Source organism: Gorilla gorilla, chromosome 7, assembly GCF_029281585.2.
Source record: "Gorilla gorilla gorilla isolate KB3781 chromosome 7, NHGRI_mGorGor1-v2.1_pri, whole genome shotgun sequence".
NCBI classification, from domain to species: Eukaryota; Metazoa; Chordata; class Mammalia; order Primates; family Hominidae; genus Gorilla; species Gorilla gorilla.
In genome coordinates this window covers 51,951,941-51,979,589 of record NC_073231.2, presented here as the reverse complement: position 1 = coordinate 51,979,589, position 27,649 = coordinate 51,951,941, and the positions used below count along the sequence as shown (strand labels likewise).

The window sequence follows — 27,649 nt, the reverse complement described above, 5'->3', positions numbered from 1 at the left end:
TTTCTATTTTGTTCACTGACTATCTGCAGCACAGAGTGCTTGAGTTATATAATGAGAGTGTTCAGTACATATCTACTGAACAAATAAAAGCACCGGTTATTCTAAAGGAAGCATTAAAACACATTAATTTAATAATTACTGTAGGCACTTTATCTCTCATCTATCTGACTGCTTTACAGCTCTTCTTATCATGCTCAAATTGGAGCTCTTGGTACCCATCCCTAAACAATCCCTTGCTCATTGTCCCATGCTATGGTGAATGGCATCGACATCAGCCCAGTCATGCAAGCCTGACACCTAGGTGTGTCATTCTTTAGCTTGCTTTTATTGACTCTTTCCCCAGTCAAGTTTACTTCTGTAATTTTTGTAAAGTCAGGCCACTGCTTTCCACCCTCACTTACACCACCACTATAGTTCACTAGTTTCTGAAGAGTTCTTCCTTCTTCCTCTCTTGACCTTTATATAGTAGCCTGGACACATCTTTAAAAGGGCAAATGTATGTCACTAGCTCTTCCTTCACACCATTCATTGGCTTTGCACTCCACTTAAAGCAACAATTGGACTCTACACCTTTGCTCTGCAAGGTTAGACATCCTCCTACCTCTTTAGCTCACATGCTATTTCATCCCTGTGAGCACTTTAACAATTCTTTTTAATGTATCAACCTCTCCAATACCCTGGAGCCTTTGCATGGACTATTCTCTCTGTCTGGAATGCCAGATTTTTGAATGTCTGATTCTAGTTTTTACCTTGAGGCCTCAGATTAAATATCACCCCCTCAGAGATGCTATCTTGATCACCCTATGTAATATATTCCATCCACATTTTTCTCTAATGTATTACTCTGCCTTCTTTCCCATAGTGCTTTCCAGAATATGTATTTATTTTACTGATTGATTTGATTATATATTTATTGTCTGCTTCCTCCCAAGAATGTGAGCTCCTTAAACTCTAGACCATGCCAGCGTTGTTTATTATGAGATGAGAGACTACTATAAATATGTTGTACGAAAGTGAAAGATGTATCAAGGGAACCTTTGCTATCTGTAGAGTGTACAGCATATTATCATAAGAAATGAAACTGCAGGTTGAGAACAATTTTTAGTTAGTTTCAAATGCCATGATAGAAGGAAATTTTTTCAGGTAATATACATCTATAAAAAGCTTTTAGTAACACTGTTGACATAATTTATTCATTCTTTCTTTTAGCAAATGTGCCAGGAATTGTTTTTTGATCTTGGGAAACAGAGATGTCTAAGACATGTTTCCTGACCTCAAGAACTCCTCAGAGAACTGCACGGGTAAAATAAAATGATTTCATACAGTAGGATGAGGGTTGTCTAGAATTATTCATGATGTTATTCAAACACTTATTATGCCTAACTAACTCTGCTTGAGAATATTGAAGATGATCAGAGTTATGTTTTATTAGGTGTGGTTCCTATGGTGATGATCTCTTTTGTGAAGCTCTGTATAGTTGGCACCTGTGATATCAACTTGTCCACCATTCCCTCTTCTTCTAATAAACTGCCAATTCCAACATTCATGTGGCTCTTGAGAAGCTGTGATGTTCCTCATGGCATCACTGCCTGAGTTACAGCCAATGGCTCCAGCTGGGCACCTGATCAGTATGTTCACTATGTCTTCTCCCTGGGAAATTTAAAATTTGAGACCCACAGTGTCAAAGTTCATTTCTGCCTGTTGACCTGAGGTGTGGGAGCTAAGTAGGTCAGCCATGTGTAGTCAGACAGCAATGTGGCCCTGGAGACTGGTTTGTTCAGAAGCTACAGGAATCATGTTTTCCATCGTATGGAGAAAACTGGGTATAAAGAAAGATAAAAGTGTATGGAGAGGCTGGGCACGGTGGGTCACGCCTATAATCCCAGCACTTTGGGAGGCCAGGCGGGTGGATCACCTGAGGTCAGGAGTTTGAGACAAGCCTGGCCAACATGTCAAAACCCTGTCTCTATTAAAAGGACAAAAATTAGCTGGGTGTGGTGGTACATGCCTGTAATCCCAGCTACTCAGGGGGCTGAGGCAGGAGAATCATTTGAACCCAGGAGGCAGAAGTTGCAGTGAGCTGAGATTGTGCCATTGCACTCCAGCCTGGGCAACAAGAGTAAAATTCCATCTCAGTAAAAAAAAAAAAAAAGAAAAAAAAGTGTATGGAGAGATAAAAGACAGACATGGGGTTCAGGAGCTTGCATGCAGTAGTTTCTGAAATCCAGCCTCATTGCTCCACTGTGTGTAGATTAGTTATTTAACCCACTCTGGAATCCAGAAGCCAATAGTGCCATTTTTGCCTAAGCTGAAGATTACTTAGCCATTCATATTAAAATATTAGCTACCGAAAATTCTCCACCTCTCTAGTTTGTGCTTCACACAGAGTGATGCTCAAATCCAAGACTTAATCTGTCTTCCTTTCAGGGATAGTAAGAAAACTTCTTCAGCAAATGCTGTCTACAGCCACCAAGTCTGCCCCAAATGGCTTCTCTATTTGTGCTGTTATATACGTAGGGAGTCCTGGATTACGTTTAAGAAGACTTGCTTTTTTAAAATTTAAAATCTTATGGAAGGAACTTGGCAATTTTGTGGATCTTGGTAAAGTTACTTAAGATTTATTTACCCCAATTTCCTTATTCTAAAATGAGCAAAAGAATACCTGCTTCACAGATTGTTGTTATGAGCATGAAAAAAATGTATTGAAAGCACCTAGGACTGTGCGTCATAGATTAATTATTTTACTTTCTTCTCTTAACCAAACTATGTGAGCAGAAGGTGGTGTTTTATAGATTTTGGGTTCTACTAGGAGGAAGAACAATGTTAGGTTTACAAGTAATCTTTAAACAACTCCCAGCTGGTTAGAAATTAATTAATTTCCAGTGTTTTCAATGTTTAACAATCCTCACTCGTGGCAGCATCTGTTCCCCTTCCCTGATTTATTTCTCTCCATAGGACTCATCATTTATCAATATGTTCTATAATTTGCATATTATTTTATGTATTCTCGCTACCACTAGAATACAACCTTTCTAGAACAGAGATTTTTAAAAATTCTGTTTTGTTCTCATTCATATTCCAAGATCCTGGAACAGAAACTGGCACATAGTAGATGCTCAGCAAACATTTATTGAATAAACATATGAATTAGTATTTTATTTTATTATACATACATATATTTATTTATTTATTTATTTAGAGACAAAGTCTCTCTCTTTTGCCCAGGCTGGAGTGCAGTGGCACGATCTCAGCTCACTGCAACCTCCTCCTACCAGGTTTGAGTGATTCTTCTGCTTCAGCCTCTGAGTAGCTGGGATTACAGGTAGATGTCACCATACCTGGCTAATTTTTCTATTTTCAGTAGAGGTGGGGTTTCACCACGTTGACCAGGCTTGTCTCAAACTCCTGACCTCAAGTGACCCGCCCATCTCAGCCTCCCAAAATGCTGGGATTACAGGCATGATGCATCGTGCCTGGCCTGAATTAGTATCTTTAAATATTATGTCTATTATCTGTAAATATTTATTCACATAAACTTCTAAAACAATTATTTATAAATGTTCCTCCTTTGTATTTAAGTATTACACCATTACTTTCCTCTGAGTAAACATTCTAGCACCTCTTAAAACCCAGGAAGAGAAAAGGATGGAGTGAAGATTTAGGTATTATATGGGTTGAGCTTCTCTCTTCATAAAAATGACCCATGGTTCTCAGTAACTGCTATTAAAACTATTGTGTAGAGTTTCAATATACCTGGCAATTCATAACATCATTTTAAAGATACCAAAATACTTTAATTGAAATATTTCTAAATAAAGTTATTTTTAAGAAGTTAATGGGCTTTATTTCTTAGAGCATTTTTAGTTTCTAAAAAGATTAAAAATTACAGAGAATTCTCATATACTCTTTTTAAATTAAATTTTAAGTTTACTTTTAAGTCTCCAGGGAACTTATTCTACAAATATATTGGCACATATGCAAAATGGACCATATATTGCAGTTTGTAATAGCAAATTAGTGCCTACTGATAGGCACTAATTTTAGTGTCTATCAGTCAGACTGATTAAATAAACTTGTACAGCACCCAGGAGAATATTGAATATTATACTGCTGGTTTTCACTGTATGTCCTGATATAAAAATATCTAAAGGATATGTTATTAAATGAACAAGTAAAGTATATAAAATTATTACTTTTATGAAAATGAGAGGAGAAAATAAGAGCCTATATTGTTCTTGAACACATTTTTATAAATGATACTGGAAGAGTTTAGTATTGGTGGACTGGAAACTTTGGACCAAGAATGAAACTAAGAAAAACTAGAATACCTGGTCAAAATAAAGAAAATATCTGTTTAGTTTGAAGTCAGGCAGTGTGATGCCTCCAGCTTTGTTCTTTTGGCTTAGGATTGACTTGGCAATGCGGGCTCTTTTTTGGTTCCATATGAACTTTAAAGTAGTTTTTTCCAATTCTGTGAAGAAAGTCATTGGTAGCTTGATGGGGATGGCATTGAATCTGTAAATTACCTTGGGCAGTATGGCCATTTTCACGATATTGATTCTTCCTACCCATGAGCATGGAATGGTCTTCCATTTGTTTGTATCCTCTTTTATTTCCTTGAGCAGTGGTTTGTAGTTCTCCTTGAAGAGGTCCTTCACATCCCTTGTAAGTTGGATTCCTAGGTATTTTATTCTCTTTGAAGCAATTGTGAATGGGAGTTCACTCATGATTTGGCTCTCTCTTTGTCTGTTATTGGTGTATAAGAATGCTTGTGATTTTTGTACATTGATTTTGTATCCTGAGACTTTGCTGAAGTTGCTTATCAGCTTAAGGAGATTTTGGGCTGAGACGATGGGGTTTTCTAGATATACAATCATGTCGTCTGCAAACAGGGACAATTTGACTTCCTCTTTTCCTAATTGAATACCCTTTATTTCCTTCTCCTGCCTAATTGCCCTGGCCAGAACTTCCAACACTATGTTGAATAGGAGTAGTGAGAGAGGGCATCCCTGTCTTGTGCCAGTTTTCAAAGGGAATGCTTCCAGTTTTTGCCCATTCAGTATGATATTGGCTGTGGGTCTGTCATAGATAGCTCTTATTATTTTGAAATACGTCCCATCAATACCTAATTTATTGAGAGTTTTTAGCATGAAGCGTTGTTGAATTTTGTCAAAGGACTTTTCTGCATCTATTGAGATAATCATGTGGTTTTTGTCTTTGGTTCTGTTTATATGCTGGATTACAGTAACCAAAACAGCATGGTACTGGTACCAAAACAGAGATATAGATCAATGGAACAGAACAAAGCCCTCAGAAATAACGCTGCATATCTACAACTATCTGATCTTTGACAAACCTGACAAAAACAAGCAATGGGGAAAGGATTCCCTATATAATAAATGGTGCTGGGAAAACTGGCTAGCCATATGTAGAAAGCTGAAACTGGATCCCTTCCTTACACCTTATACAAAAAATCGGTTCAAGATGGATTAAAGACTTAAACGTTTGACCTAAAACCATAAAAACCCTAGAAGAAAACCTAGGCATTACCATTCAGGACATAGGCATGGGCAAGGACTTCATGTCTAAAACACCAAAAGCAATGGCAACAAAAGCCAAAATTGACAAATGGGATCTCATTAAACTAAAGAGCTTCTGCACAGCAAAAGAAACTACCATCAGAGTGAACAGGCAACCTACAAAATGGGAGAAAATTTTTGCAACCTACTCATCTGACAAAGGGCTAATATCCAGAATCTACAATGAACTCAAACAAATTTACAAGAAAAAAACAACCCCATCAAGAAGTGGGCGAAGGACATGAACAGACACTTCTCAAAAGAAGACATTTATGCAGCCAAAAAACACATGAAAAAATGCTCACCATCACTGGCCATCAGAGAAATGCAAATCAAAACCACAATGAGATACCATCTCACACCAGTTAGAATGGCAATCATTCAAAAGTCAGGAAACAACAGGTGCTGGAGAGGATGTGGAGAAATAGGAACACTTTTACACTGTTGGTGGGACTGTAAACTAGTTCAACCATTGTGGAAGTCAGTGTGGCGATTCCTCAGGGATCTAATTGCCCAGCCATCCCATTACTGGGTATATACCCAAAGGATTATAAATCATGTTGCTATAAAGACACATGCACACATATGTTTATTGTGGCATTATTCACAATAGCAAAGACTTGGAACCAACCCAAATGTCCAACAAGGATAGACTGGATTAAGAAAATGTGGCACATATACACTATGGAATACTATGCAGCCATAAAAAATGATGAGTTCATGTCCTTTGTAGGGACATGGATGAAATTGGAAATCATCATTCTCAGTAAACTATCACAAGAACAAAAAACCAAACACCGCATATTCTCACTCATAGGTGGAAATTGAACAATGAGAACACATGGACACAGGAAGGGGAACATCACACTCTGGGGACTGTTGTGGGGTGGGGGGAGGGGGAGGGATGGCATTGGGAGATATACCTAATGCGAGATGACGAGTTAGTGGGTGCAGCACACCAGCATGACACGTGTATACATATGTAACTAACCTGCACATTGTGCACATGTACCCTAAAACTTAAAGTATAATAATTAAAAAAAAAAGAAAAAAGACAAAAAAAAAGAAAATAAATTATCTGAGAGCTTCAAAGAGCTAACAGGTTAGTGAAGGATGACTGGCCTGAGATCCAGGAGAAGATAGAAATTCAGGAAAGTGAGCATTGCATTTGGGGCTACTTTTTCCTTGAGAGAATTAACCCTTTTTAAAGAGACCACTGAGAGGCAAAGTGATGCTTTTTATAGCTTCCCAGGGAGAAGGGCAACAGTTGGAGACTAGGGACTGCCAGGAGTAAGGATACCAGCAACTGCCCTGCTCTTTGGACTGGGACCCAGAAGAACGTCAGACTAATAATAAAGATACAGTACATTAATTCTCACAAAAGCTACATTCTATATTTGGGTCATCTGGAATTCCAGAAAAAAAAAATTTTTTTTGAAATTGATTCAAAATGATTGTGGACTTTGTGGATTGTTAGCATCCACAGGTACCAGGAACTACTTTCTACTTTCTGGAGGAAGGTAGCATCCTCCTAGGCTACAAATCATTCCCCAAAACTAATTATGCAATACAACATGTGGCACACACACACACACACACACACACACACACACACACATACACAGAACCAGGTACAACATCAAGAGAAGCCAGTAGAAATAATAAACAATAGAATTAAACAAGGACAGTCTAGGGATATAAGAATTATCAGACACAGACATTAAAATAAGTCAGCTTACTATGTTCAGGGGATAGAGGCAATATTAAAACTTCAACAGATAATTTCTATATAAAAATCTAAAATAAAAAATACATTAACAGAAATCAAGAACTCAAAATACAGGCTTAATAGCAGGATTAAACATAGCTGAAGACAAGACATGGAAACTGTATCATAGACCAGAAGAAAATATTCAGAATGAAGCAGATAGAAACAAAATCATGGAAAAAAAAAGAATAGAAATAGAAGCAGAGTTGATGCAGTGAGAAAGTCTAAGGCAGTAATAAAATTTAACTGAGGTCCCAGAAGTAGAAAACAAAGAGAAAGGAGCAGAATAATGATTTGAAGAGATACTAGCTGAGGATATCCCAAAATTGTGAAAGGTGTTAATCCATAGATTTAAAAGCCTAATAAGCCATAAGTAAGGAACTTAAAAAAACCACATGTAAACATATGGTAAAAATGCAAATTACAAAAACAAGACAAAACTGTGTTTCAAGTTCTGAACAAGATGGCATAGACTTACTTTCCCTGTTCCTCTATTCTAAATAAAACGAAAGACCTTGGGCATTATTCAACAGGAAATGACAAAGAGCTCTGAAATCTAGAAAGAAGAAGGTAGACTGACTAAAAAGAATAACTATGTGATGAATTTCCTGAATTTTCTTTTTATATCTCTTATACCTCAGATTGGGAGCCAAAGAGGCTTACAACCTGGAACTACCAACAGGTATAGATAAACAAAACAAAACAAAATGAAACAAGAACAAAAGCTTGCTTTCTCTTGCCAAAGGACCAGGAAACCCTAGAAAAAACCTAGTGGCAAGCCCCAACTCCTACTGTACATCCAGAGAACATGTAAGCCATTTGATATGTCAGTAGTATCATCATCATGAGCCATTTGATATGTCAGTAGTATTATCATCAAAACCCTAGGCTACTCAGCCCCTTCTACACAATTGGGGAACTGGTGGGTGGTCTGATGTTTCCACAGTGGCAACAGCAAGGCCTGAGGCTGAACAAACCCTGGCTCTACAAATAGGGCACCAGCAGGAAGTCATCTGTCTGCGGTGGCAACAGAAGCAAAGACCTGTTGTATTGGTCTGTTCTCATACTGCTATGAAGAAATACATGAGACTGGGTAATTTATAAAGAAAAGAGGCTTAATTGACTTACAGTCTGCATGGATGGGGAGTCCTCAGGTAACTTACATTCATGGCAGAAGGCACCTCTTCACAAGGTGGGAGGAGAGAGAATAAATGCAAACAGGGGAAATGGCAGATGCTTATAAAACCATCAGATCTTTTGAGACTCACTCACTATCATGAAAACAGAATGCAGGAAACCACCCCCATGACCTGATTACCTCCACCTGGTTCCAACCTTGACACATGGGGATTATGGGGATTACAATTCAAGGTGAGATTTGGGTGGGGACACAGAGCCAAACCATGTCATTCTGCTGCTGGCCCCTCCCAAGTCTCATGTCCTCACATTTCAAAACACAATCATGTGTGTCCAACAGTTCTGTAATGTTTTAACTTATTCCAGCATTAACCCAAAAGTCCAAGTCCAAAGTCTCATGTAAGACAAGGCAAGTCCCTTCCATCTATCAGCCTGGAAAATCAAAAGCAAGTTAGTTACTTCCTAGATGCAATGGAGATACAGGTATTGGGTAAATACACCCATTCCAAATGGGAGAAATTGGCCAAAACAAAGGGGCTACAGGCCCCATGCAAGTCCGAAATCCAATAGGGAAGTCATTAAAACTTAAAGTTCCAAAATAATCTCCTTTGACTCCATGTCTCACATCAAGGTCATGCTGATCCAAGAGGTAGACTCCCACGACCTTGGGCAGCTCTTCTTCTGTAGTTTTGCAGGGTACAGCCCACCTCCCAGCTGCTTTCACAGGCTGGTGTTGAGTTCCTCCAGCTTTGCCAGGAACACAGTGCCAACTGTTGGTGGATCTACCATTCTGGGGTCTGGTGGATGGTGGCCCTCTTCTCACAGCTCCACTAGGCAGTGCCCCAATGGGGACTTTGCATGGAGGCTCCGACCCCACATTTCCCTTCCACACTGCCCTAGCAGAGGTTCTCCATGAGGCCTCTGCTACTGCAGCAAACTTCTGCCTGGACATCCAGGCCCTTCCATACCTCCTCTGAAATCTGGGCAGAGGTTCCCAAACCTCAGTTCTTGTCTTCTGTGCACCTACAGGCTCAACACTACATGGAAACTGCCAAGCCTTGGGGCTTACACCCTCTGAAACAATGCCCCGAGCTATACCTTGGCCCTTTTTAGCCGTGGCTGGAGCCAAAGCAGCTGGGATTCAGAGCACCATGTCCTGAGGCAGCACAGAGCAGGGAGACCCCGAGCCTGGCCAAGGAAAACATTTTTCCCTCCCATAGGAGTGGCTGCCATGAAAGTCTCTGACATGCGCAGAGATATTTTTTCCCATTGTCTTGGAGATTAACATTCAGCTTCTCACTACTTATGCAAATTTCTGCAGCGGGCTTGAATTTTTCCCCAGAAAATGAGTTTTTCCCTTCTATCACATTGTCAGTCTGCAAATTTTCTAAGCTTTTATGTTCTGTTTCCTCTTGAATGCTTTGCTGCTTAAAAATTTCTTCTGCCAGATACCCTAAATCATCTCTCTCAAGTTCAGAGTTCCACAGACCTCTAATGCAGGGACAAAATGCTGCCAGCCTCTTTGCCAAAGCATAGCAAGATGGGAACTTTACTCCATTTTCCAACAAGTTCCTCACCTCCACCTGAGACCATCTCAGCCTGGACTTCAGTGTCCGTATCCCTATCAGCATTTTGGTCAAAGCCATTCAACAAGAGAATCTAGGAAGTTCCAAATTTTCCCACATCTTCCTATCTTCTGAGCCACCAAGTCTCTAGGAAGCTCCAAATGTTCCCACATTTTCCTGTCTTCTTATGAGTCCTCCAAACTGTTCCAACCTCTGCCTGTTACCCAATTCCAAAGTTGCTTCCACATTTTCGGGTATCTTTACAGCAGCACACCACTATCTCGGTATGAATTTACTGCATTAGGCTGCTCTAACACTGCTATGAAGAAATACCCAAGACTGGGTAATTTATAAAGAAAGGAGGTTGAATTGACTCACAGCTCAACATGACTGGGGAGGCCTCAGGAAACTTACAATCATGGCAGAAGGAATCTCTTCACAGGGCAGCAGGAAACAGAATGAGTGGAAACAGGGGCAATGCCAGATGCTTTTAAAACCATCAGATCGTGTGAAACTCATTCAGTATCACAAGAATAGCAGGGAGGAAACTGCCCCCATGATCTGATTACCTCCACCTAGTCCTGCCCTTGACACATGGGGTTTATAATTCAAGGTGAGATTTGGGTGGGGACACAGAGCCACACCATATCACCTGTGTCCCTGCCTTCCATGAAATGACATAAGAAGACCAAGGGCCAGAGGCTTCTTGCCTCCCCCCTGCCCATGTTCACCCACTGATACCAGTTGCCCAGGAATGGACTTTAAGTTCCAGTGATTCCAACAGCAGATATTGAGTGGGAGTTCCAGCAGTACTAGAAAAGTGAAGCAGACCAGAATAGCATTGCAAGGGCTTTAAAAACCAAGCTGTCATTGAAACTAAAGCCCACAAAAGTAGGCCAGAACCTACATGCTCAACCTAAACGGGGCAACTGACTACTAAAATAAATGATAGGATATCACTAAATAGGATTTTGAGTCTACTAACATATTAACAGAATGCCCAGGATATTTAAAAATATCACTTATCATACCAAGAAATAGGAAAACCACAATTTGGATGAGAAAAGGACAATAACAAAAACCAGTATCAAGAAGAATTGGATGTTGAAATTATCAGGCAAGGATTTTAAAGCAGCTGTCATAAAAGTGGTTAAACAATCAATTACAAATATTCTTGAGATAAATACAAAATAGAAAATCTTAGCTAAGAAATAGAAATTGTAAAAAAGAACCACCTGTAATCCCAGCACTCTGGGAGGCCAAGGCGGGCGGATCACGAGGTCAGGAGATCTGGACCATCCTGGCTAACACAGTGTAACCCTGTCTCTACTAAAAATACAAAAAATTAGCTGGGCGTGGTGGCGGGCGCCTGTAGTCCCAGCTACTTGGGAGGCTGAGGCAGGAGAATGGCGTGAACCTGGGAGGCGGAGCTTGCAGTGAGCTGAGATTGCGCCACTGCACTCCAGCCTGGGTGACAGAGTGAGACTCCGTCCCAAAAATAATAATAATTATAATCATACACCATGATTGAGTGAGATTTATTTCAGACATGTAAGGCTGGTTCAATATTTGAAAATCATTTAATATAATTCAACATATCAATAGGTTAAGGCAGAAAAGTCACATCATATTAACTGATGCAAAAATAAAATCATTGGACAGTACCCAATAGCCATTAATGATAAAAACTATCAGTACATTCAAAATAGAGGGGAACTTCCTTAACCTCATAAATGCATCAACAGAAATCCTATGGCTAACATTATACTTATTTGTGAAAAACTGAATGCTTTTCCTCTAAGTTTGAGTTCTAGACAAGGATGTTCACTCTAACCGTTGCTATTCAACATATTTCTGGGAGTTCTTCCCATTATAGTAAGGCAATAAAAAGTAATAGAAGGCATACAGATTTGAATGGGATAAATAAAACTATTTCTATTTGCAAATGACATGATTGTCTACAGAGATGATCCCAACAAACTCCTACAACTGAGTTCAATATAGATACATGATCGATACATAAAATCAATTGAATTTCTGTATACTGACAAAAGTGAAAGCCAGCCTAGAAATATAACTTACAATTGTTTCAAACAAAATAAAATCATTATAAAACTAAAGAAAAATCATGTACCAGATCTTTACGATGAAAAGTACAAAATGCTGGTTAAAACATTTAGCATCTCCATAAATTGATGTGTATAAAGCATTCTTATCATAATTTCATCAAGGCTTTTTGTAGACATAGTCAAACTTACTCTATACTTTATATGAAAAGAGCCTAGAATAGCCAAAACAGTTTTGGAAGGAAAAAAAAAAAAAAAAAGGAAGTAGGAGAAACCACTCTTCCTGATTTCAAAGGATAAGATATGACTACAGAAATCAAGACATGGTGGTGCTGGCAGATGGATAAATACATAGGTCAATGGAACAAAATATAATAGATATACATACCCGATATGTGAATTAATTTTTGACAAAGACACAAAAGTAATTCAATGGAGAAAGGATACTCTTCTCCATAAATGATACTGGATAAAGAGCATTTGTAGGGAAAAATTGACTCTTGACCTTAAACCTTGCATCTTATGCAAAAATAAACTCAAAATGGGTCATTGACTTTAAAGTATAAAATTATAAAACTTTAAAAGATAACTAGGAAGAAAATTTTCAGGACCTAGGACTTGCTGAAGATGACATATCTTCATATCTCTTGTATATGCTACCAAAGTATGACTAATAAATAAAATTGATAAATAAGACCACATCAAAATTTAAAACTTCAGCTTTATGAAAAATCCTGTTAAGGGGGCAAAAAATGGCCGGGTGCCGTGGCTCACACCTGTAATCCCAGCACGTTGGGAGCCTGATGCTGGTGGATCACTTGAGGTCAGGAGTTCAAGACCAGCCTGGCCAAGATGGCGAAAGCCCATCTCTACCAAAAAATGCAAAAATTACCTGGACATGATGGTGCACTCCTGTAGTCCCAAATACTCGGGGTCCCAAGGTGGGAGAATCGCTTCAACCTGGGAGGCGGAGGTTGTAGTGAGCCGAGATCTTGCTGCTGCACTCCAGTCTGAGTGACAGAATAAGACCTTGTCTCAAAAAAAAAAAAAAAAAAAAAAAACAGAAAACAGAAAAAAAAGGCAAAAAAGAAAACTACAAAATGAATAAAAATATTTCCAAATTACATATCCAACAAAGCAGTAGTATAATGCAAATGAACTCTCAAAACATATTAAAAAAAAGAAAAGCAATTCCAGCCTGACCAAAATGGTGAAACCCTATCTCTACTAAAAACACAAAAAATTAGCTGGATGTGGTGGTGGGCACCTGCAATCCCAGCTTCTCGGGAGGTTGAGGCAGGAGAATCCCTTGAACCCAGGAGGTAGACGTTGCAGTGAGCTGAGGTCGCGCCATTGCACTCCAGCCTAGGCAACAAGAGTGAAACTCCATCTAAAAAAAAAACCAAACCAAACCAAACAAAACAAAAGCCTATTAGAAAATAGACAAAGTAAATATAGACATTTTACTGAAGAAGATTTATAGATGGCAGATAAGCACATCAGGGGGCATTCAATATCATTATCCATTAGAGAAATGGAATTAAAATTACAATGAGATATCACTGTAAAGATGTAAGAATGGGTAAAATTACGTATATATTGCAGATGTGAATGTAAAATTGCATAGTGACTCTGAAAATAGTTTGGTGGTTTCTTTTAAAACTAAAAATGGCCCTAACATGTAATGCAGTAATTGTACTCTTAGGTACTTATCCTAAAGAAATGAAACCTCATGTATACAAAAAAACCTATACAGAAATGTTTATAGCAACATTATTCATAATACTAAAAACAGAGAAACTAACCAAAGGTCCTTTAAGGGTTATTAATGAATGGTTAAACACACTATGGTACACCTATATCATGAATAATACTCAGCAATAAAAAGGAATAAACCATTTACATGCATAACAATGTGGACAAACCTCAAGGAAATTATTCTTAATATTAAAAGCAAATATCAAAAAGATATATACTTCAATATATAAGATATGACATAACTATATGTTATAAAGCTATAGAGATGGAGAATAGAGTAGCAGTTGCTAGGGGTTAGATACAGAGGGAAGAATGGGTGGATGTGACTATAGAGTGATAGCATGAGAGTCTTTGGATGATAGTACAATTAATCATCTTGATTGTGGCAGTGGTTACATGTAGTCACACTACAATAAAATTGCATGGAACTACACACACACACACACACACACACACGAATGCATATAAACTGGGAAATCTGAATAAGCTCTACAGATTGTACCAATGTCAGTTTCTTAATTTTCATATCGTATTATAATTTTTCAAGATATCAACATTGAAAGAAGCTGGCTGAAATGTATATGGAACCCCTTTGCACATTTCTTTGCAACTTCTTGTGATTGTATAGTTATTTCAAAATTAAAATGTTTTAAAAATTTCTAAGTTTTTTTATTATATGCAAACAAAATAAGAAAGATTATTTCATCCTTATATATATTATATAATATATAAAATGTATTCATATAATTATGTTCTATTATTAAAAATGAGATTTTAAAAAATAAAAATCATAATATTCCCTAGAAAAAGTCAGAAGTTCTTTAAAGAAATATAGCTGATTTCTCAAAAAAAGGAAACAAAAGAAAATGGAGAGAATGTAATCTCAATATATAATTAGATACAATGAAAATATCTTCAAGCTTAAAAAGCAAATAAAGATATTTCTGTGCAAACTGAAACAGAGAATTTGTCACCACTAAAATAAAAGGTTTTCCTTATGCTGCTGAAAATGATCCCAGATGGATGGTTGGAGATCAAGGAAAAAATAAGAGCAGTAAAAATGGCAAATACGTGGGTACATCTAAATGCATGCTAATGGTATAAGATAAAAATTAAAAATATTTTGCAGAGTTTAAAATATATATAGAGAGAGTTATAAGACATAACAATAAAAATATAAGCCATGCATGATAACTGGAATCAAAGTATTCTAAAATCCTTATAAAATCTGAGATGGTGGTAAAGTAGTAATAAACACTTAATGTAGGTAAATGAAGTGTTAGTCTATAATCTCTGGATAACCATTAAAAGAATATTAAAGAGTCTGTCTGACTTTAAGACTAATGAGAGAAAACAGAAAAAATTTCAGTCAAAAAAGATAAGAGAAAAATGAACATAATCTTGGCAGAATAAATAAGAAGATGATAGAAACAAGATTAGGATGAATTTTTTCCTCAAGGTACCAGAATTCATTGTATAGCTGTGGTCATGAAGATGTTGTAATGATGGCATAAGACTGACAAATAGATTAATGAAACAGGCTATAAAGTCTAAAATAGGCCTGTGAATATATGGCCACTTGATTCATGACAAAGGCAGTCCTTGTAGCTAAAAGTTAATGCTTTTAAACAAATGAGTGTGGGATGATTGGAAATTCATATGAAGAAAAATTAAATAACACCTACCTCACCCCATAATAAATGTTGACTTTAGATGCTTTGCAGACCTACCTGTGCAAGGCAAAAACAGTGAAACTTTAGAAAATAACGTAGGATAATATTTGCATGAACATGAGATAGAGGATTTTAAAAAATAGGACACAAAAGCACAAAGCATAAAATGAAGAATTAAGTTTGACTTCATTAAAATAAAGAACTTTTGTTTATCAAAAGAAACTATTAAGTGAATGAAAAGGCAATCCCCCCATACAGATCTTATATCCAAAATACACAAAGAACTTCAACACACCATTATGAAAAAGAAAGGCATTAAGTAGAAAAATGGCAAATAAATTTAGACAGGTGCTTTCAAAATGGAGGGTATCTGAAGGACCATTGAATATATGAAAAGTTGCTAAATTCCATTGGTAATCATGGACATGCAAATTAAAATCATAGGGATTCTTTTATACCACCAGAATAGTTAAAAAATTAAAATGACAACATGTTGGTGAAGATGTAGAGAAATGGGAATGCGGGTGGGAGACAATTGTTTACAATCACGTTTATAAAACTATCTGAAATTATTTAATAAAGTTGAAGACAAACATGTTATTACTCATGAATCCCTCTGCTAGGGATAAGTCCAACAGAAATTTGTGCACATGTGCACACAAGACTGATCATAGCAGCCCTATTCACAATTACCAAGAAATGGAAATACTCAAATACCTTTAATAGTAGAGTGGATGAATAAATTGCGGTGTATTCATACAGTGAAAACTAAACAGCAATGAAAATGAATCAGACTAGAGCTATATGCAGTATATGCATATATCATGGGCAAATATGGAGTAATGAGTAAATCTCACAAACATAGGAATGAGCAAAACAAATAAGATTTAGGTAATAGATATTGTATGTGCCTGTTTATTTTAACATTGACAACAGGCAAAAGTGAACTGTGGTGCTTAGTGGTATGGTATCATAGAAAAATAGTTGGTCTTAGTCCCTAGTTCCTGACACGTAGAACCTAAAACCCTTGGAATTTTCTCATGATAAGGGTGAGAGGAGCTTCTTTTGTTCGAATGAGGTGACTTGTCAGGCCTCTAGATAGCCTCAGGTGGAGGGCTGCTTGCCAGACAGACCAAACCTTGATGAGAAGCTCAGAACTTTCAGTCCCACCCCAAAAGCTCCTAAGATGGGAGAGAGGCTGGAGATTGAGCCAATCACCAATGGCCAATGATTTAATCAATCATGACTGTGTAATGAAACCTCCATTAAAAAATAAAAAAATAAAAAAAACCCTAAATGATGGGATTCAGAGAGCTTCTTAGTTGGGGAACACATTTCACATGCTGTGAGGGTGGTGCACCCCGACCCCACAGGGACATAAGCTCCTGCACTTGGGATCCTTCCAGACTTCACCCTATGTATCTCTTTATCTGGCTGTTCACTTGTATCCTTTATAATAAACCTGTAATAGAAAGTAAAGTGTTTTCTCGAGTACTGTGAGCTATTCTAGCAAATTGTCAAACCTGAGGAGATCATAGGGACTGCTTACTTATAGCCAATTGGTCAGAAATATGGGTGGCCTAGGACTTTTCAGTGGCATCTGAATCTTGTGAGACTGAGTCTTTAATTTGCAGGATTTGATGCCAACACATACACAGTATCAGAATTGAACTGTTGGACATATGATTGGTATCCAGAAAACCAGAGAATTAGTTTTTGATGCTGGATGCAAAGCAAAAAACGTGACCACAGTAACTGGAGAGTGATGAATTTTAGACTAAAATGGTCCTTGTGAATGAGGAAGGGCATGCTGTTTCCAGCTTAGCAGCTCTAAAGATTTGATCATGCAATTGCCTGGAGCTGAATATTCTCTTGGGGGATGACTTGCAAGACAATGTGACAAGTTGTTTCCTTATCTTGAGAAATATAACATTGAGAGAGACCAAACAGGCAACCCCTCTTCTCTGAACATTTTTTTTCTTATAGGAAACAAAATGGGAAGACACACTGCTATGAAATCTAGTTCATATACCCCACATGATATGCTTTATGCAGTTTTTCTACTCCTTACCACAAACTGATAAGGGAGATGTTGTCCTACCAACTTTAGGGATGATAAAATGGAGGCTCAGAGAACTAAATGAGTAGCTTAAACTCACATGGACAGTAAGGGATAGAGCCAGGCTATAAATCCAGGTCAAACACCAAAATCTGTACCTTCCTATTAAACCACATTGTCACCCCAAATTCTCTTTTAAGGTACATGGAATCAAACTAAGGTCTGTGTATGTACTAGTGTTCAGCTCTGATGGTACAGTGTATCCATCACCAGTTTCTCATTATTCTGTCATTCTGAGCACCTCATTTTAGGTACACATTTTTTATAAATGATAAAAGGCTAAAATAAAGTAATTTTTATTGAACTGAAAGACATTTTCTTTTTTATGGGAACTTCTATATACATCTGCTACTTGCGTCACAAATTTATTTAATGTATTTGAGTTTTTTGAACTGCTTTGCTCTTTCCACTGTCACCTATATTGTACTCCTACAGAGGTATTTTCAAGTAAGACTGTGTGAAGTCCTACCTAACACTAAATCAGTTGCTTCCATAGACTATTAGTTGAGGAGTGTAATCCTTAACTGAAAGTATTTCCATAGGATATGCTAATTTCTCACTGGAAACCTTGGTGTTTGCCTGGAAATTTAACTACAAGCTTGTGCTTTTATATGAAGACTGTTTAAAACTGCATACTAAATGTTCAATTATTAACCTGAGAAGACATCTCTGTATTAGTAGGCATCAGACAAAATATTGCATCATTTGTCATAATTGGATAGTTCTGCTGGTTAGATTTATTACTTGCCTGTATTATTGAAAGTAGAGAGAATTCAGTGTCTATGATTCAGCTTTACAGTTTAGAATGTTTAGTTTTTAGTTGTGGTATTTTCATCATTCCTAATCTTCATTATTCAAGCAATTTATTCTTTTATTTTTCCTACCTTTATCTCTGGATTTTATTCCATAGTATACAACAAGGTTAATTATGCTTTTAAAATTTATGACAAATGGATATGATAAACCTAATTTTACATTAAATCATGTTTAAGAAAGCCAAGAGTCTTTCAAATCAGGAATGCAAAAGATCTTACTCCCGAGGCCTATAGAGCTGTCGATGTGTGGCTATGACTGTGTGCATTGGTGGGTTGTTGGTGAGGGTCAGATGTGATCTGGAATAAGCAAGGAGTTAAGAAACAACTTTTAACAAGCACTGTTGTAAAAGTGCATATATGTTGTCTGGATTATGCATCTTGTATGCAATTCTTAAATGTATAGTGAATTATTAAATCTATGTAAAATACCTGATACTTGTGCCTATCAGACTCAATAAATGACTGATATTTTATTTTATTTATTTTTTGAAACAGAGTATCTCTCTGTTGCCCTGGGCTGGAGTGCAGAGGCAGGATCTTGGCTCACTGCAAGCTTTGCTTCCTGGGTTCAAGTGATCTTCCTGCCTCAGCTTTCCACATAGCTGGGGTTACAGATGCACACCACCATGGCCAGCTAATTTTGTATTTTTAGTAGACAGGGTTTCACCATGTTGGTCAGGCTGGTGTTGAACTCCTGAACTCCAGTGATCCGCCTATCTTGGCCTCCAATAGTGCTCAATAAAAGACTGATATTTTAAATCATTACTACTCACATTGCTTTCCTGCCTTCCATTGAAATCACAGTTTTGACTGGGAATAAGATAAGTAGATTTAGGGCAGGTGTGGATCTGAGGTGGAGGAAGGTTGAACCACTAGGGGACAGTCTGAGATCTCTGAATGTCAGGGAAGACTCTGACAGAAAGAGATCAGAGAGATGTCTGTCCTGTTCTCACTGTGCATGGAAACCTAGATACTGCATTAGAACCTGTTTCTTACCAAAGCCAAAACTTGTAACAGATCTTAGGGGTGTAATGAGGCAGAAAAAACGTGCTTACCATTCTACTGCCATTCAAAAAAAATAGAATGAGAGAAAAGGCATGCATGGGCTATGAGTGCGGGTGGAAACCAAGTAGAATTTCATCCACTGGGAATGGTGACATCAATTTTAAATGGGGGCGATTTGAGAATAAAATACATTTTTGGAGGCAACCAAACATCAAGTGGATATTTTCTCATGTATTCATTGTCAATTCCACGCTCATTACCTGCCTATTTATGAAATACTGTTGGGTAGTGGTGGTGGGGGTGAATGTTTGGAAGGCTGTGATCTCAAATGCAAATTTTTAATAGAGACCTGATTAAAAACAGAAAATTGAAACAGATGCAGATTTAGAGTAAATAAATTCAGTCATCAGATTTTAATGCTAGTTGTGAACTAAATAACATTCTACAGCTGATAACATGCCATATGCTATTAATATTTGAGATAATTTATGGGTGCCGAATAAAAAACATATCTGATTGGTACCACCTCCATCCTTAATAGAGTACAATGCCCTGCATATGTATTGATATAACAAAAAAGGCCATGTAGTAAAAACTTCCTGGGATTTTGGAAATGGTTTTAACTTTGTTTCCTAATAACTTTCTCCTGAGGTTAAAAAGGATACAAGCATTACTTTCCTGTTAGGGAAATGAAGCAAAAAGTAAGTTAGTCCCAAGTCACAGATTTTTAGGCAGAGTGCCATGCTGGCTGTGTGCTGTGGTACCCAGAGCCAGGGTTTTTAACCTGAAGTCATTGAAACCTTAGAGGCTCAGTACACGAATGGGTAAACACCAGGAATATTGTGTACAAATCGAAGTTTCTGTGCGCCCAAGTGGTCTTTTGTTTTATAATCAAGGAATCTTACAGGTTCTATCAAATGAAATGGATCTTTTACTAATAATTTCTACTTTTGCTTAATGACTCATTCCAGTTTTAATAATAAGTGAGTCTATGATGAGTTACCAACTTACTTATGGCTTTGCTTTTATCTAATGAAAATTAACATTAAAATGCATTTTGAGACGATCATTGTTACTAGTTAGTATTCATTTTCCAGCTCAATCATGCTAATTTTCTAAATAGCAGTACAAGGTTATCTGTTACTGGTTATTAGACCCTTAAATTCCAGTAGCCCTTACATGTTGCATAATATACATTTTCACTCAATAATTACATAATGATTTATGTTCTCTAAGTTCTTTTCAAAATTTGTAAAAAGGAATTTTGTCTTTGTATGCATTTCTTTCCTTTTTCTTCTTTTACTTTAAGTTCTGGGGTACATGTACAGAACCTGCAGGTTTGTTACATAGGTATTCATGTGCCATGGTGATTTGCTGTACCTATCAACCCATCATGTAGGCTTTAAGTCCCGCATAGCATACATTAGGTATTTGTCCTAATGCTCTCCCTCCCCTTACCCCCTGTGTGTGATGTGAGGTCCCAGTGTGTGGTGTTCCCCTCCCTGTGTCCATGTGTTCTCATTGTTCAACTCCCACTTATGAGTGAGAACATGTGGTATTTGGTTTTCTGTTCCTGTGTTAGTTTGCTGACAGTTATGACTTCCAGCTTCATACATGTCACTGCAAAGGACATGAACTCATACTTTTTTATGGCTGCATAGTATTCCACGGTATGTGCCATATTTTCTTTATCTAGTCTATCACTGATGGGCATTTGCATTGGCTCCGAGTCTTTGCTATCATAAATAGTGCTGTAATTGTATGCATTTATAATTTTAAAAGTATTTGTTCCAGCAACAAAATTATAATTAACAATAAAGGAAACAGGTATTAGTGCAGGGAGTTGTCTCACTATGTAGTATACTCATGAAGTTAAAGATTCTAGTTGATAAAAAACAATATTAAGAGAACATTGAGGCCGGGCGCAGTGGCTCATGCCTGTAATCCCAGCACTCTGGGAGGCTGAGGTAGGCGGATCACAAGGTCAGGAGTTCAAGACCAGCCTGACCAACATGGTGAAACCCCATCTCTACTAAAAATACAAAAAAAAATTAGCTGGGCATGGTGGCACGTGCCTGTAATCCCAGCTACTCAGGAGGCTGAGGCAGGAGAATCACTTGAACCCAGGAAGCAGAGGTTTGCAGTGAGCTGAGATAGCTCCATTGCACTCCAGCCTGGGTGACAGAGTGAGACTCCATCTCAAAAAAAAAAAGAGAATATTGATTCATTTTATTATCAGAAAATATAAGTCCAATAAAATATGTATTATTCATATATAATATTACAAGTGTATATTGATAAATGTTGTAATAATAGTGGTAATAATAAACATAAATATATAATATAAATATATGATATGTAAATGTAGAAAAACAATAGTAAGAATAAAAATATTGGCTAAGACTTTTTGGGAGTATATCACTAAGAGTTAAGTCAGGAAAATGGAAACCACTCTATGTAGCTGTGCTAAATAGGGTTTATTAAAAATGGATTTATGATAGAGAGTTAGAAGGTTGGGCCACAGAGGACATGGAAATGCTGCTGAAGTTTGAGGGGGTATCACCAAAAGTCAGAGGGGCTGACCCTGAATATACCAGCCTGCAGCAGGGAAGCATGTGGTTCTCAGATGCTTGCCTGGAAGCTGCGGCAATTCTTCGGTGTCTTTGTGGAACCCTCATAGCTATCTCAGTCAGCAGTGGAGGTTTCCACAAGCTTGCTAGGAAGCTGCTGTGAATCTCTCATCTGTTCTCACATCTGCCTGCATTCAACTCCGAAGATTAATATTTTTGTGCTTCACTCTGCTTTCTGAATCTCCTACACATTTCTTTCACTGGAAAACTCTAACTCAGATCATATGGAGATTCTGAGAATTCATTCCCAGCCTTAGAAAGGGTGTTAGTCCATCACAGAAGGCTACATATAGCTCAAGCACTTAATGAGTGCTTTGCAGTTGTTATCTTATTTAATCTCCATGGCAACCGTATGATGTAGCTACTATTGTTTTTCACATCTAATAGATGGAATATGAATGTTAAAGTAGGAGATGAAGGATTCAAATAGTGGCTATTAGGCTGGGCATGGTGGCTCATGCCTATAATCACAGCACTTTGGTAGGCCAAGGCAGGTGGATAACTTGAGGTCAGAAGTTTGAGACCAGCCTGACCAACATGGAAAACCCTATCTCTACCAAAAAATACAAAAATTAGTCGTGTGTGGTGGTGCACACCTGTAGTCCCAGGTACTCAGGAGGCTGAGGTGGAAGAATTGCTTGAACCCAGGAGGCAGAATTTGCAGTGAGCTGAGACTGTGCCACTGCACTCTATCCTCAGCCTGGGTGACAGAGTGAGACTCCCTATCAAAAAAAAAAAGAAAAGAAAAGAAAAATAGTGGCTATCAGATTTCAAAGACTGAGTGTCTAATCACTAGTTTCCTGTATCTTCAACTGCATGTTGTTTATATTAATTTTATTGATATAAGTATGAACTAAATCTCCTGTTGGTGACAGCTGCTAATATATTTTGTTAGCAACTTGTATGTCCCAGTTTAACTAGCCTGTGAGTGCACAGAGTATCATATTAAAATTAACACCTACATTTTATCAATCCCTGAGTACTTAGTCTAAAATGTCCACAAACATTTTGTTTCAGGGCAGGAGTGCTCTTATCACTTCGTTGTTCTATTAATTTATATACACCCACAGCCTGAAAAATTCCTTTTCTCCCAGGGAATCTCATGTCACAACCCTTGCACTGATGGTAAGAATTGAAGGTGAGGCTCTTCTGTCTCCCTGGAAGTGCCGTTTCCTACTGGTGTTCAGCTTATGTACCTGAAACTGACTTGATGTTCTAGAATACTTTTTTCCTACGGTGAATGATTCCTGTAAAACTTTCTGCAATTGATTTCTACTCCAAATTAACATACTAGCTGTGCAACTTGATTCTCACCTTTCCAAATCTATCAGTCCCTCAGGTCTACCTCTGTGGCTCTAATTTCTAGTGGTGGAAAGAAATCAATCTTTTTATTGCCATGATTGGCAAATCTAAGGATTTAAATTTTCATGTCTGGGAAAGGGGTTTCTGTCAAGTTCAAGTCCTCAGAATCATTCAAGTCCAGCAGATACATGGATTAAGTGAGAAGCAGGGTAATTACTCTTGCAAATACAATCATTTAAAACTAGACTCTTGTCCAATCAAGACACCCAACATGCTCTATTGCAAACATCGACTATGATCATTTCGCTCACGACTGAACTTGTCCTGTGTCTTTAATCTCATATATTCATTAATACAATACAAATGTATCCAAAATAGTTAATAGACTGATACTATTTTTAAAACTTAATAGTAATTACTTGGTTTATTATGACTAAATAATCCATCTTCTAAAGAAAAATGTAGGAATACTTTAGTTTATTAAGAAAAGAAATCTAGAAACTTTCCATCTACTCTGAAAGGTAAATTCAAAAACAAAACAAAAACCATGAGATTTTCAGAGGTGTCAGGATAGAAATGGCTGTGGCTTTAAAGTTCCATTACCTGACTTAATTTTGCTTTATCTGAGTATCCAGACATTCTGTGACAATAGCCATCCAGTTGTACCTTCTATTTATTTTTCTTTTTATTTTCTGGAACCCTTTATAATGTAAAATTAGTTCAAATAAAGCATAATACATAATAGAGGTAAAATCCAAAATGTTTTAGATTGCATTCCACAGATGTATAATTATGATTTAACTGAACTCTGCATTACTTTACAATTACCTTCACAACAGTAGCAGGTGGCCTTTTTTAATTTATAACTATAATTGAAATATTAAATAGCATAAATGAATAATACCTGTGACAACTGATTGTTTGCTTACTTGTTTTTCAGAATATAAAAAGTATTACACTTGTCTAATAAATACCTTGCATCATAATGTATTTATGGTAGAAATCCTTTGATCTTTTTACTTCTAACTCTGTGTTCCATCAACGCATTTTTTAAATATGCAGAAATATTTAATCCATGACTCTGTGATCAACTTGGGATCTTGTTATCTGCAAAATCCATTTAGCCTCTGCCCAGGTAAAGCCATGTTTTCCTAGACTTAAAAATGTAAATAAATATCCCTTAGATAATCTGGACAGCAGTTTCTTGTATAGCATGTCTGAGCACTATATTTTGCTGGGCTATAAAAGGTTTAACTGTTGTTTAGTGGTACAATAAGGGATTCTAGTTACTAATATCTACCTGTAGTCAATAAAGCAAACATTGATTGGTTGATCGATTCATTGATTCATTCATTCAATAGGTATTGATTCAGCACCAGCTATGAGCTAGGCAGAGTTCTAGGCCCTACAGAGAAAACTGATATCAAACTAAGCAAGTCTTTTTCCAAGTGCTACAGTAGGGGTGGGGGAGGAGAGAGATAACAAACAGGTGAGCAAATATTAAAATGATTCTAGAGAGTGCTAAATACTGTGAGGAAGATAAAATGATAAAATAATAAAGACTTCTGAAGATTGGTTAGGGTAACCTCTTGTAGAAGTATCATTGGAGACCGAAGGATGACAAACCAGCCATCTGACCATGAGATAACATCATTCAAGGCAAAGGAAACAGACCACCACCAACAAAAAAAGATGCACTGGGGAATTTCCAGTAACACTTTTGTTAGCTCTCTTAATATCTGATTTTTTGAGCACTAGAACACTGCCTCTCACAGAATCCTAGCTTAAAACAGCAATGAACAGACTAGAATTCTAGGCTAAAACCAACAAGATGAAATGTGACTGATATGAATATAAATGGTGCACATAAGTTCACAAACCCAATTACACAGCACAAAATGATATCCACGTGGCTTGACAGCTGTTCATATTCGAAAAATCTAGGGATTCTAATGGACTACATATTGGGGATTGCTCTTTGCTGTTCCTGACTGGAAAAAAAATATGTAGATATTACCCTTGGGCAGATTTCAGCCCAATTTAAAGTATCATTAGAGCTGTCCAAAATGGAACAGCCTGCTTTGCACATAGAGAACTCACATTGCTCAACTCAAAAAAGAGCAGAAGGAAGGAAGAAGGAAGGACACGTAACAGGGATTTTTACAAAAAGAGAATTCTGTATTTCTTGGAGACTACTTTAAGACAGTTTTTGGTTTCTGTAAGTCTGTGACTTATTACTTATTCCTTTAATTCCAATAAAATTTTCTTCATTTTTGTTATTTTTATAACATTAAGAAGAAAAAAATGACATTGATATAAGGTAGATGGTGAAGTTTAGCAAAAGTTTAGTTTATGATGATATCTCTCAAAATAGCAAACTGAAGTTTAAAATTCTTAAGCTATAATTTTAAAGGAATTTAGATTAAACTTTTAGTATGTTGTTGGCTAAGTATAATACAAAATAAAAACTAAATATATCTTGGTTTTGCCACATATTAGCTGTGTAATATAGACAATTTACTTCTCTGTTATTGTTTCCTCAGAATAAGGGCAGTAACTTGTAGCTGTCTGAAAAGATTGTATAAGCATGAAGTTAGTTGCTGTATATAAAGCAGTTAGACCAGTGCCTGACAATATTACATGCTATGTAAGTGCTTGCTATTACTGTTGCTGTTATTATTAATTATAATTGTGTGCTCTATTCTGCCTTCAGGAATTAATGACCAAGTTAATAACTGAGACACCTGACCAGCCAATCCCATTTCTCATTGACCATCTTCAGTCTAAACAAGGGAACCGTGGACAACTTCAAAGAACTTTGTCTGGATCTGCAGCTCTATGGGCAGAAAGCGAAAAATCAGGTAAATGAAGAATGTCTATGCAGTTAATTTGGGATTCATTTAATGTCAAAATTTCAAAACTCTTTTTGATACTAATAAGATAAATCTAGATAGATAGTTACCAAAGGTTTCATGTGTTCATCTCTGACCTTACCTAGATGCTAAAATTTGTCATAAATTATTAAATTTGAATATATCGTAATGTATTATGTCTCAAAATACAAGAATCAGCATTTTGCATTTTAATACAGATAAGATTCAGATTTGCATCAAAAGATTTTATCCTGTATAAATTCAGACTAGTTATCCTAAACTTATTTTTTAATGAATAATTTGAATTAAATGCTTATAGCTTATCTATATAGAAAGACAATAGTAGAGTTCTACAGGATTACTTTTCTTGTTGCCCAAACTGATGGTTGTTCTTTATTTCTCCATGCCCCAATTTTATCCTGTGTAGTAAACCTTAGGAAGATTCACTGACTCTTTACATCAGGGAACTAGTTTTTCGAGTGTATCATAGCCTCCTCTCCCCAGTAAACACTAGTGAAAGAATTGGGTAGACTTGACCTCAATCTTTGCTCATAAAATGTGTTTACACATTGGTCTGTTAGTTTGACATTTACTTTCAAATCCAAATCCCCTCATGCCCATTGCTTGGGTAACCAACTTCTTGTCTGATTCCCGTAGAAATCCAACTGTACTCCAAATGACTTTCCTTGGATGGCATTATGACTTCTCTCCGCCTCTTCATGCTTTATGGGATCCCATGAAAGGATTTTGGTCTTCTTTGGCTGTATCTCATATGAATGCCTTCTTGATACCAGGTCCCAAAGCTACACTAAAGTGTGTAGAGAGTAGGTGTCCTCTGAAGAATGTAGACATCTATGATGTCATTTATCCACACAAAAGTTATTTGCATCATATAGGAAGTTAGAATATGAACTTTTGGCATAAAAAGAAGAAACTCTTACTTTTCTTACTTTTTCTTGGCCTTAACTTTCTTGGGTTTAGATTCTAAGTAGAATGAGTAGGTAGGCAGGGGCTTTGGTTTGTAGGTACTAAGATGGTACCCACCACATAAACGCAGATCAGATGAGCATCTGTGAATTTACTGTAGCTCATGTGAGTCCATATTTTATAAATCAGTACCTGGAGAGATAGGAGTATATTAAACTCTGCATTTTTTTTTTTTTTTTGAGATGGAGTCTTGCTCTGTCGCCCAGGCTGGAGTGCAGTGGCCTGATCTCTGCTCACTGCAAGCTCCACTTCCCGGGTTCACACCATTCTCCTGCTTCAGCCTCCCGAGTAGCTGGAACTACAGGCACCCGCCACCACACCCAGCTAGTTTTTTGTATTTTTAGTAGAGACGGGGTTTCACTGTGTTAGCCA

The 27,649-nt window shown here is 37.2% G+C and overlaps 1 protein-coding gene across 5 annotated transcripts in view; it reads left to right on the top strand.

The window, feature by feature from the left end:
- The window catches only part of C7H8orf34 (chromosome 7 C8orf34 homolog), a 486,354-nt gene that overhangs the window by 76,386 nt on the left and 382,319 nt on the right, over positions 1-27,649 (top strand). For all 5 annotated transcript variants that reach the window (XM_031013951.3, XM_031013950.3, XM_031013949.3 and 2 more), the window contains exon 2: positions 26,131-26,278. In XM_031013951.3, the coding sequence (XP_030869811.2) occupies positions 26,131-26,278 (148 nt within the window). The remainder of the gene's footprint in view (positions 1-26,130; positions 26,279-27,649) is intronic.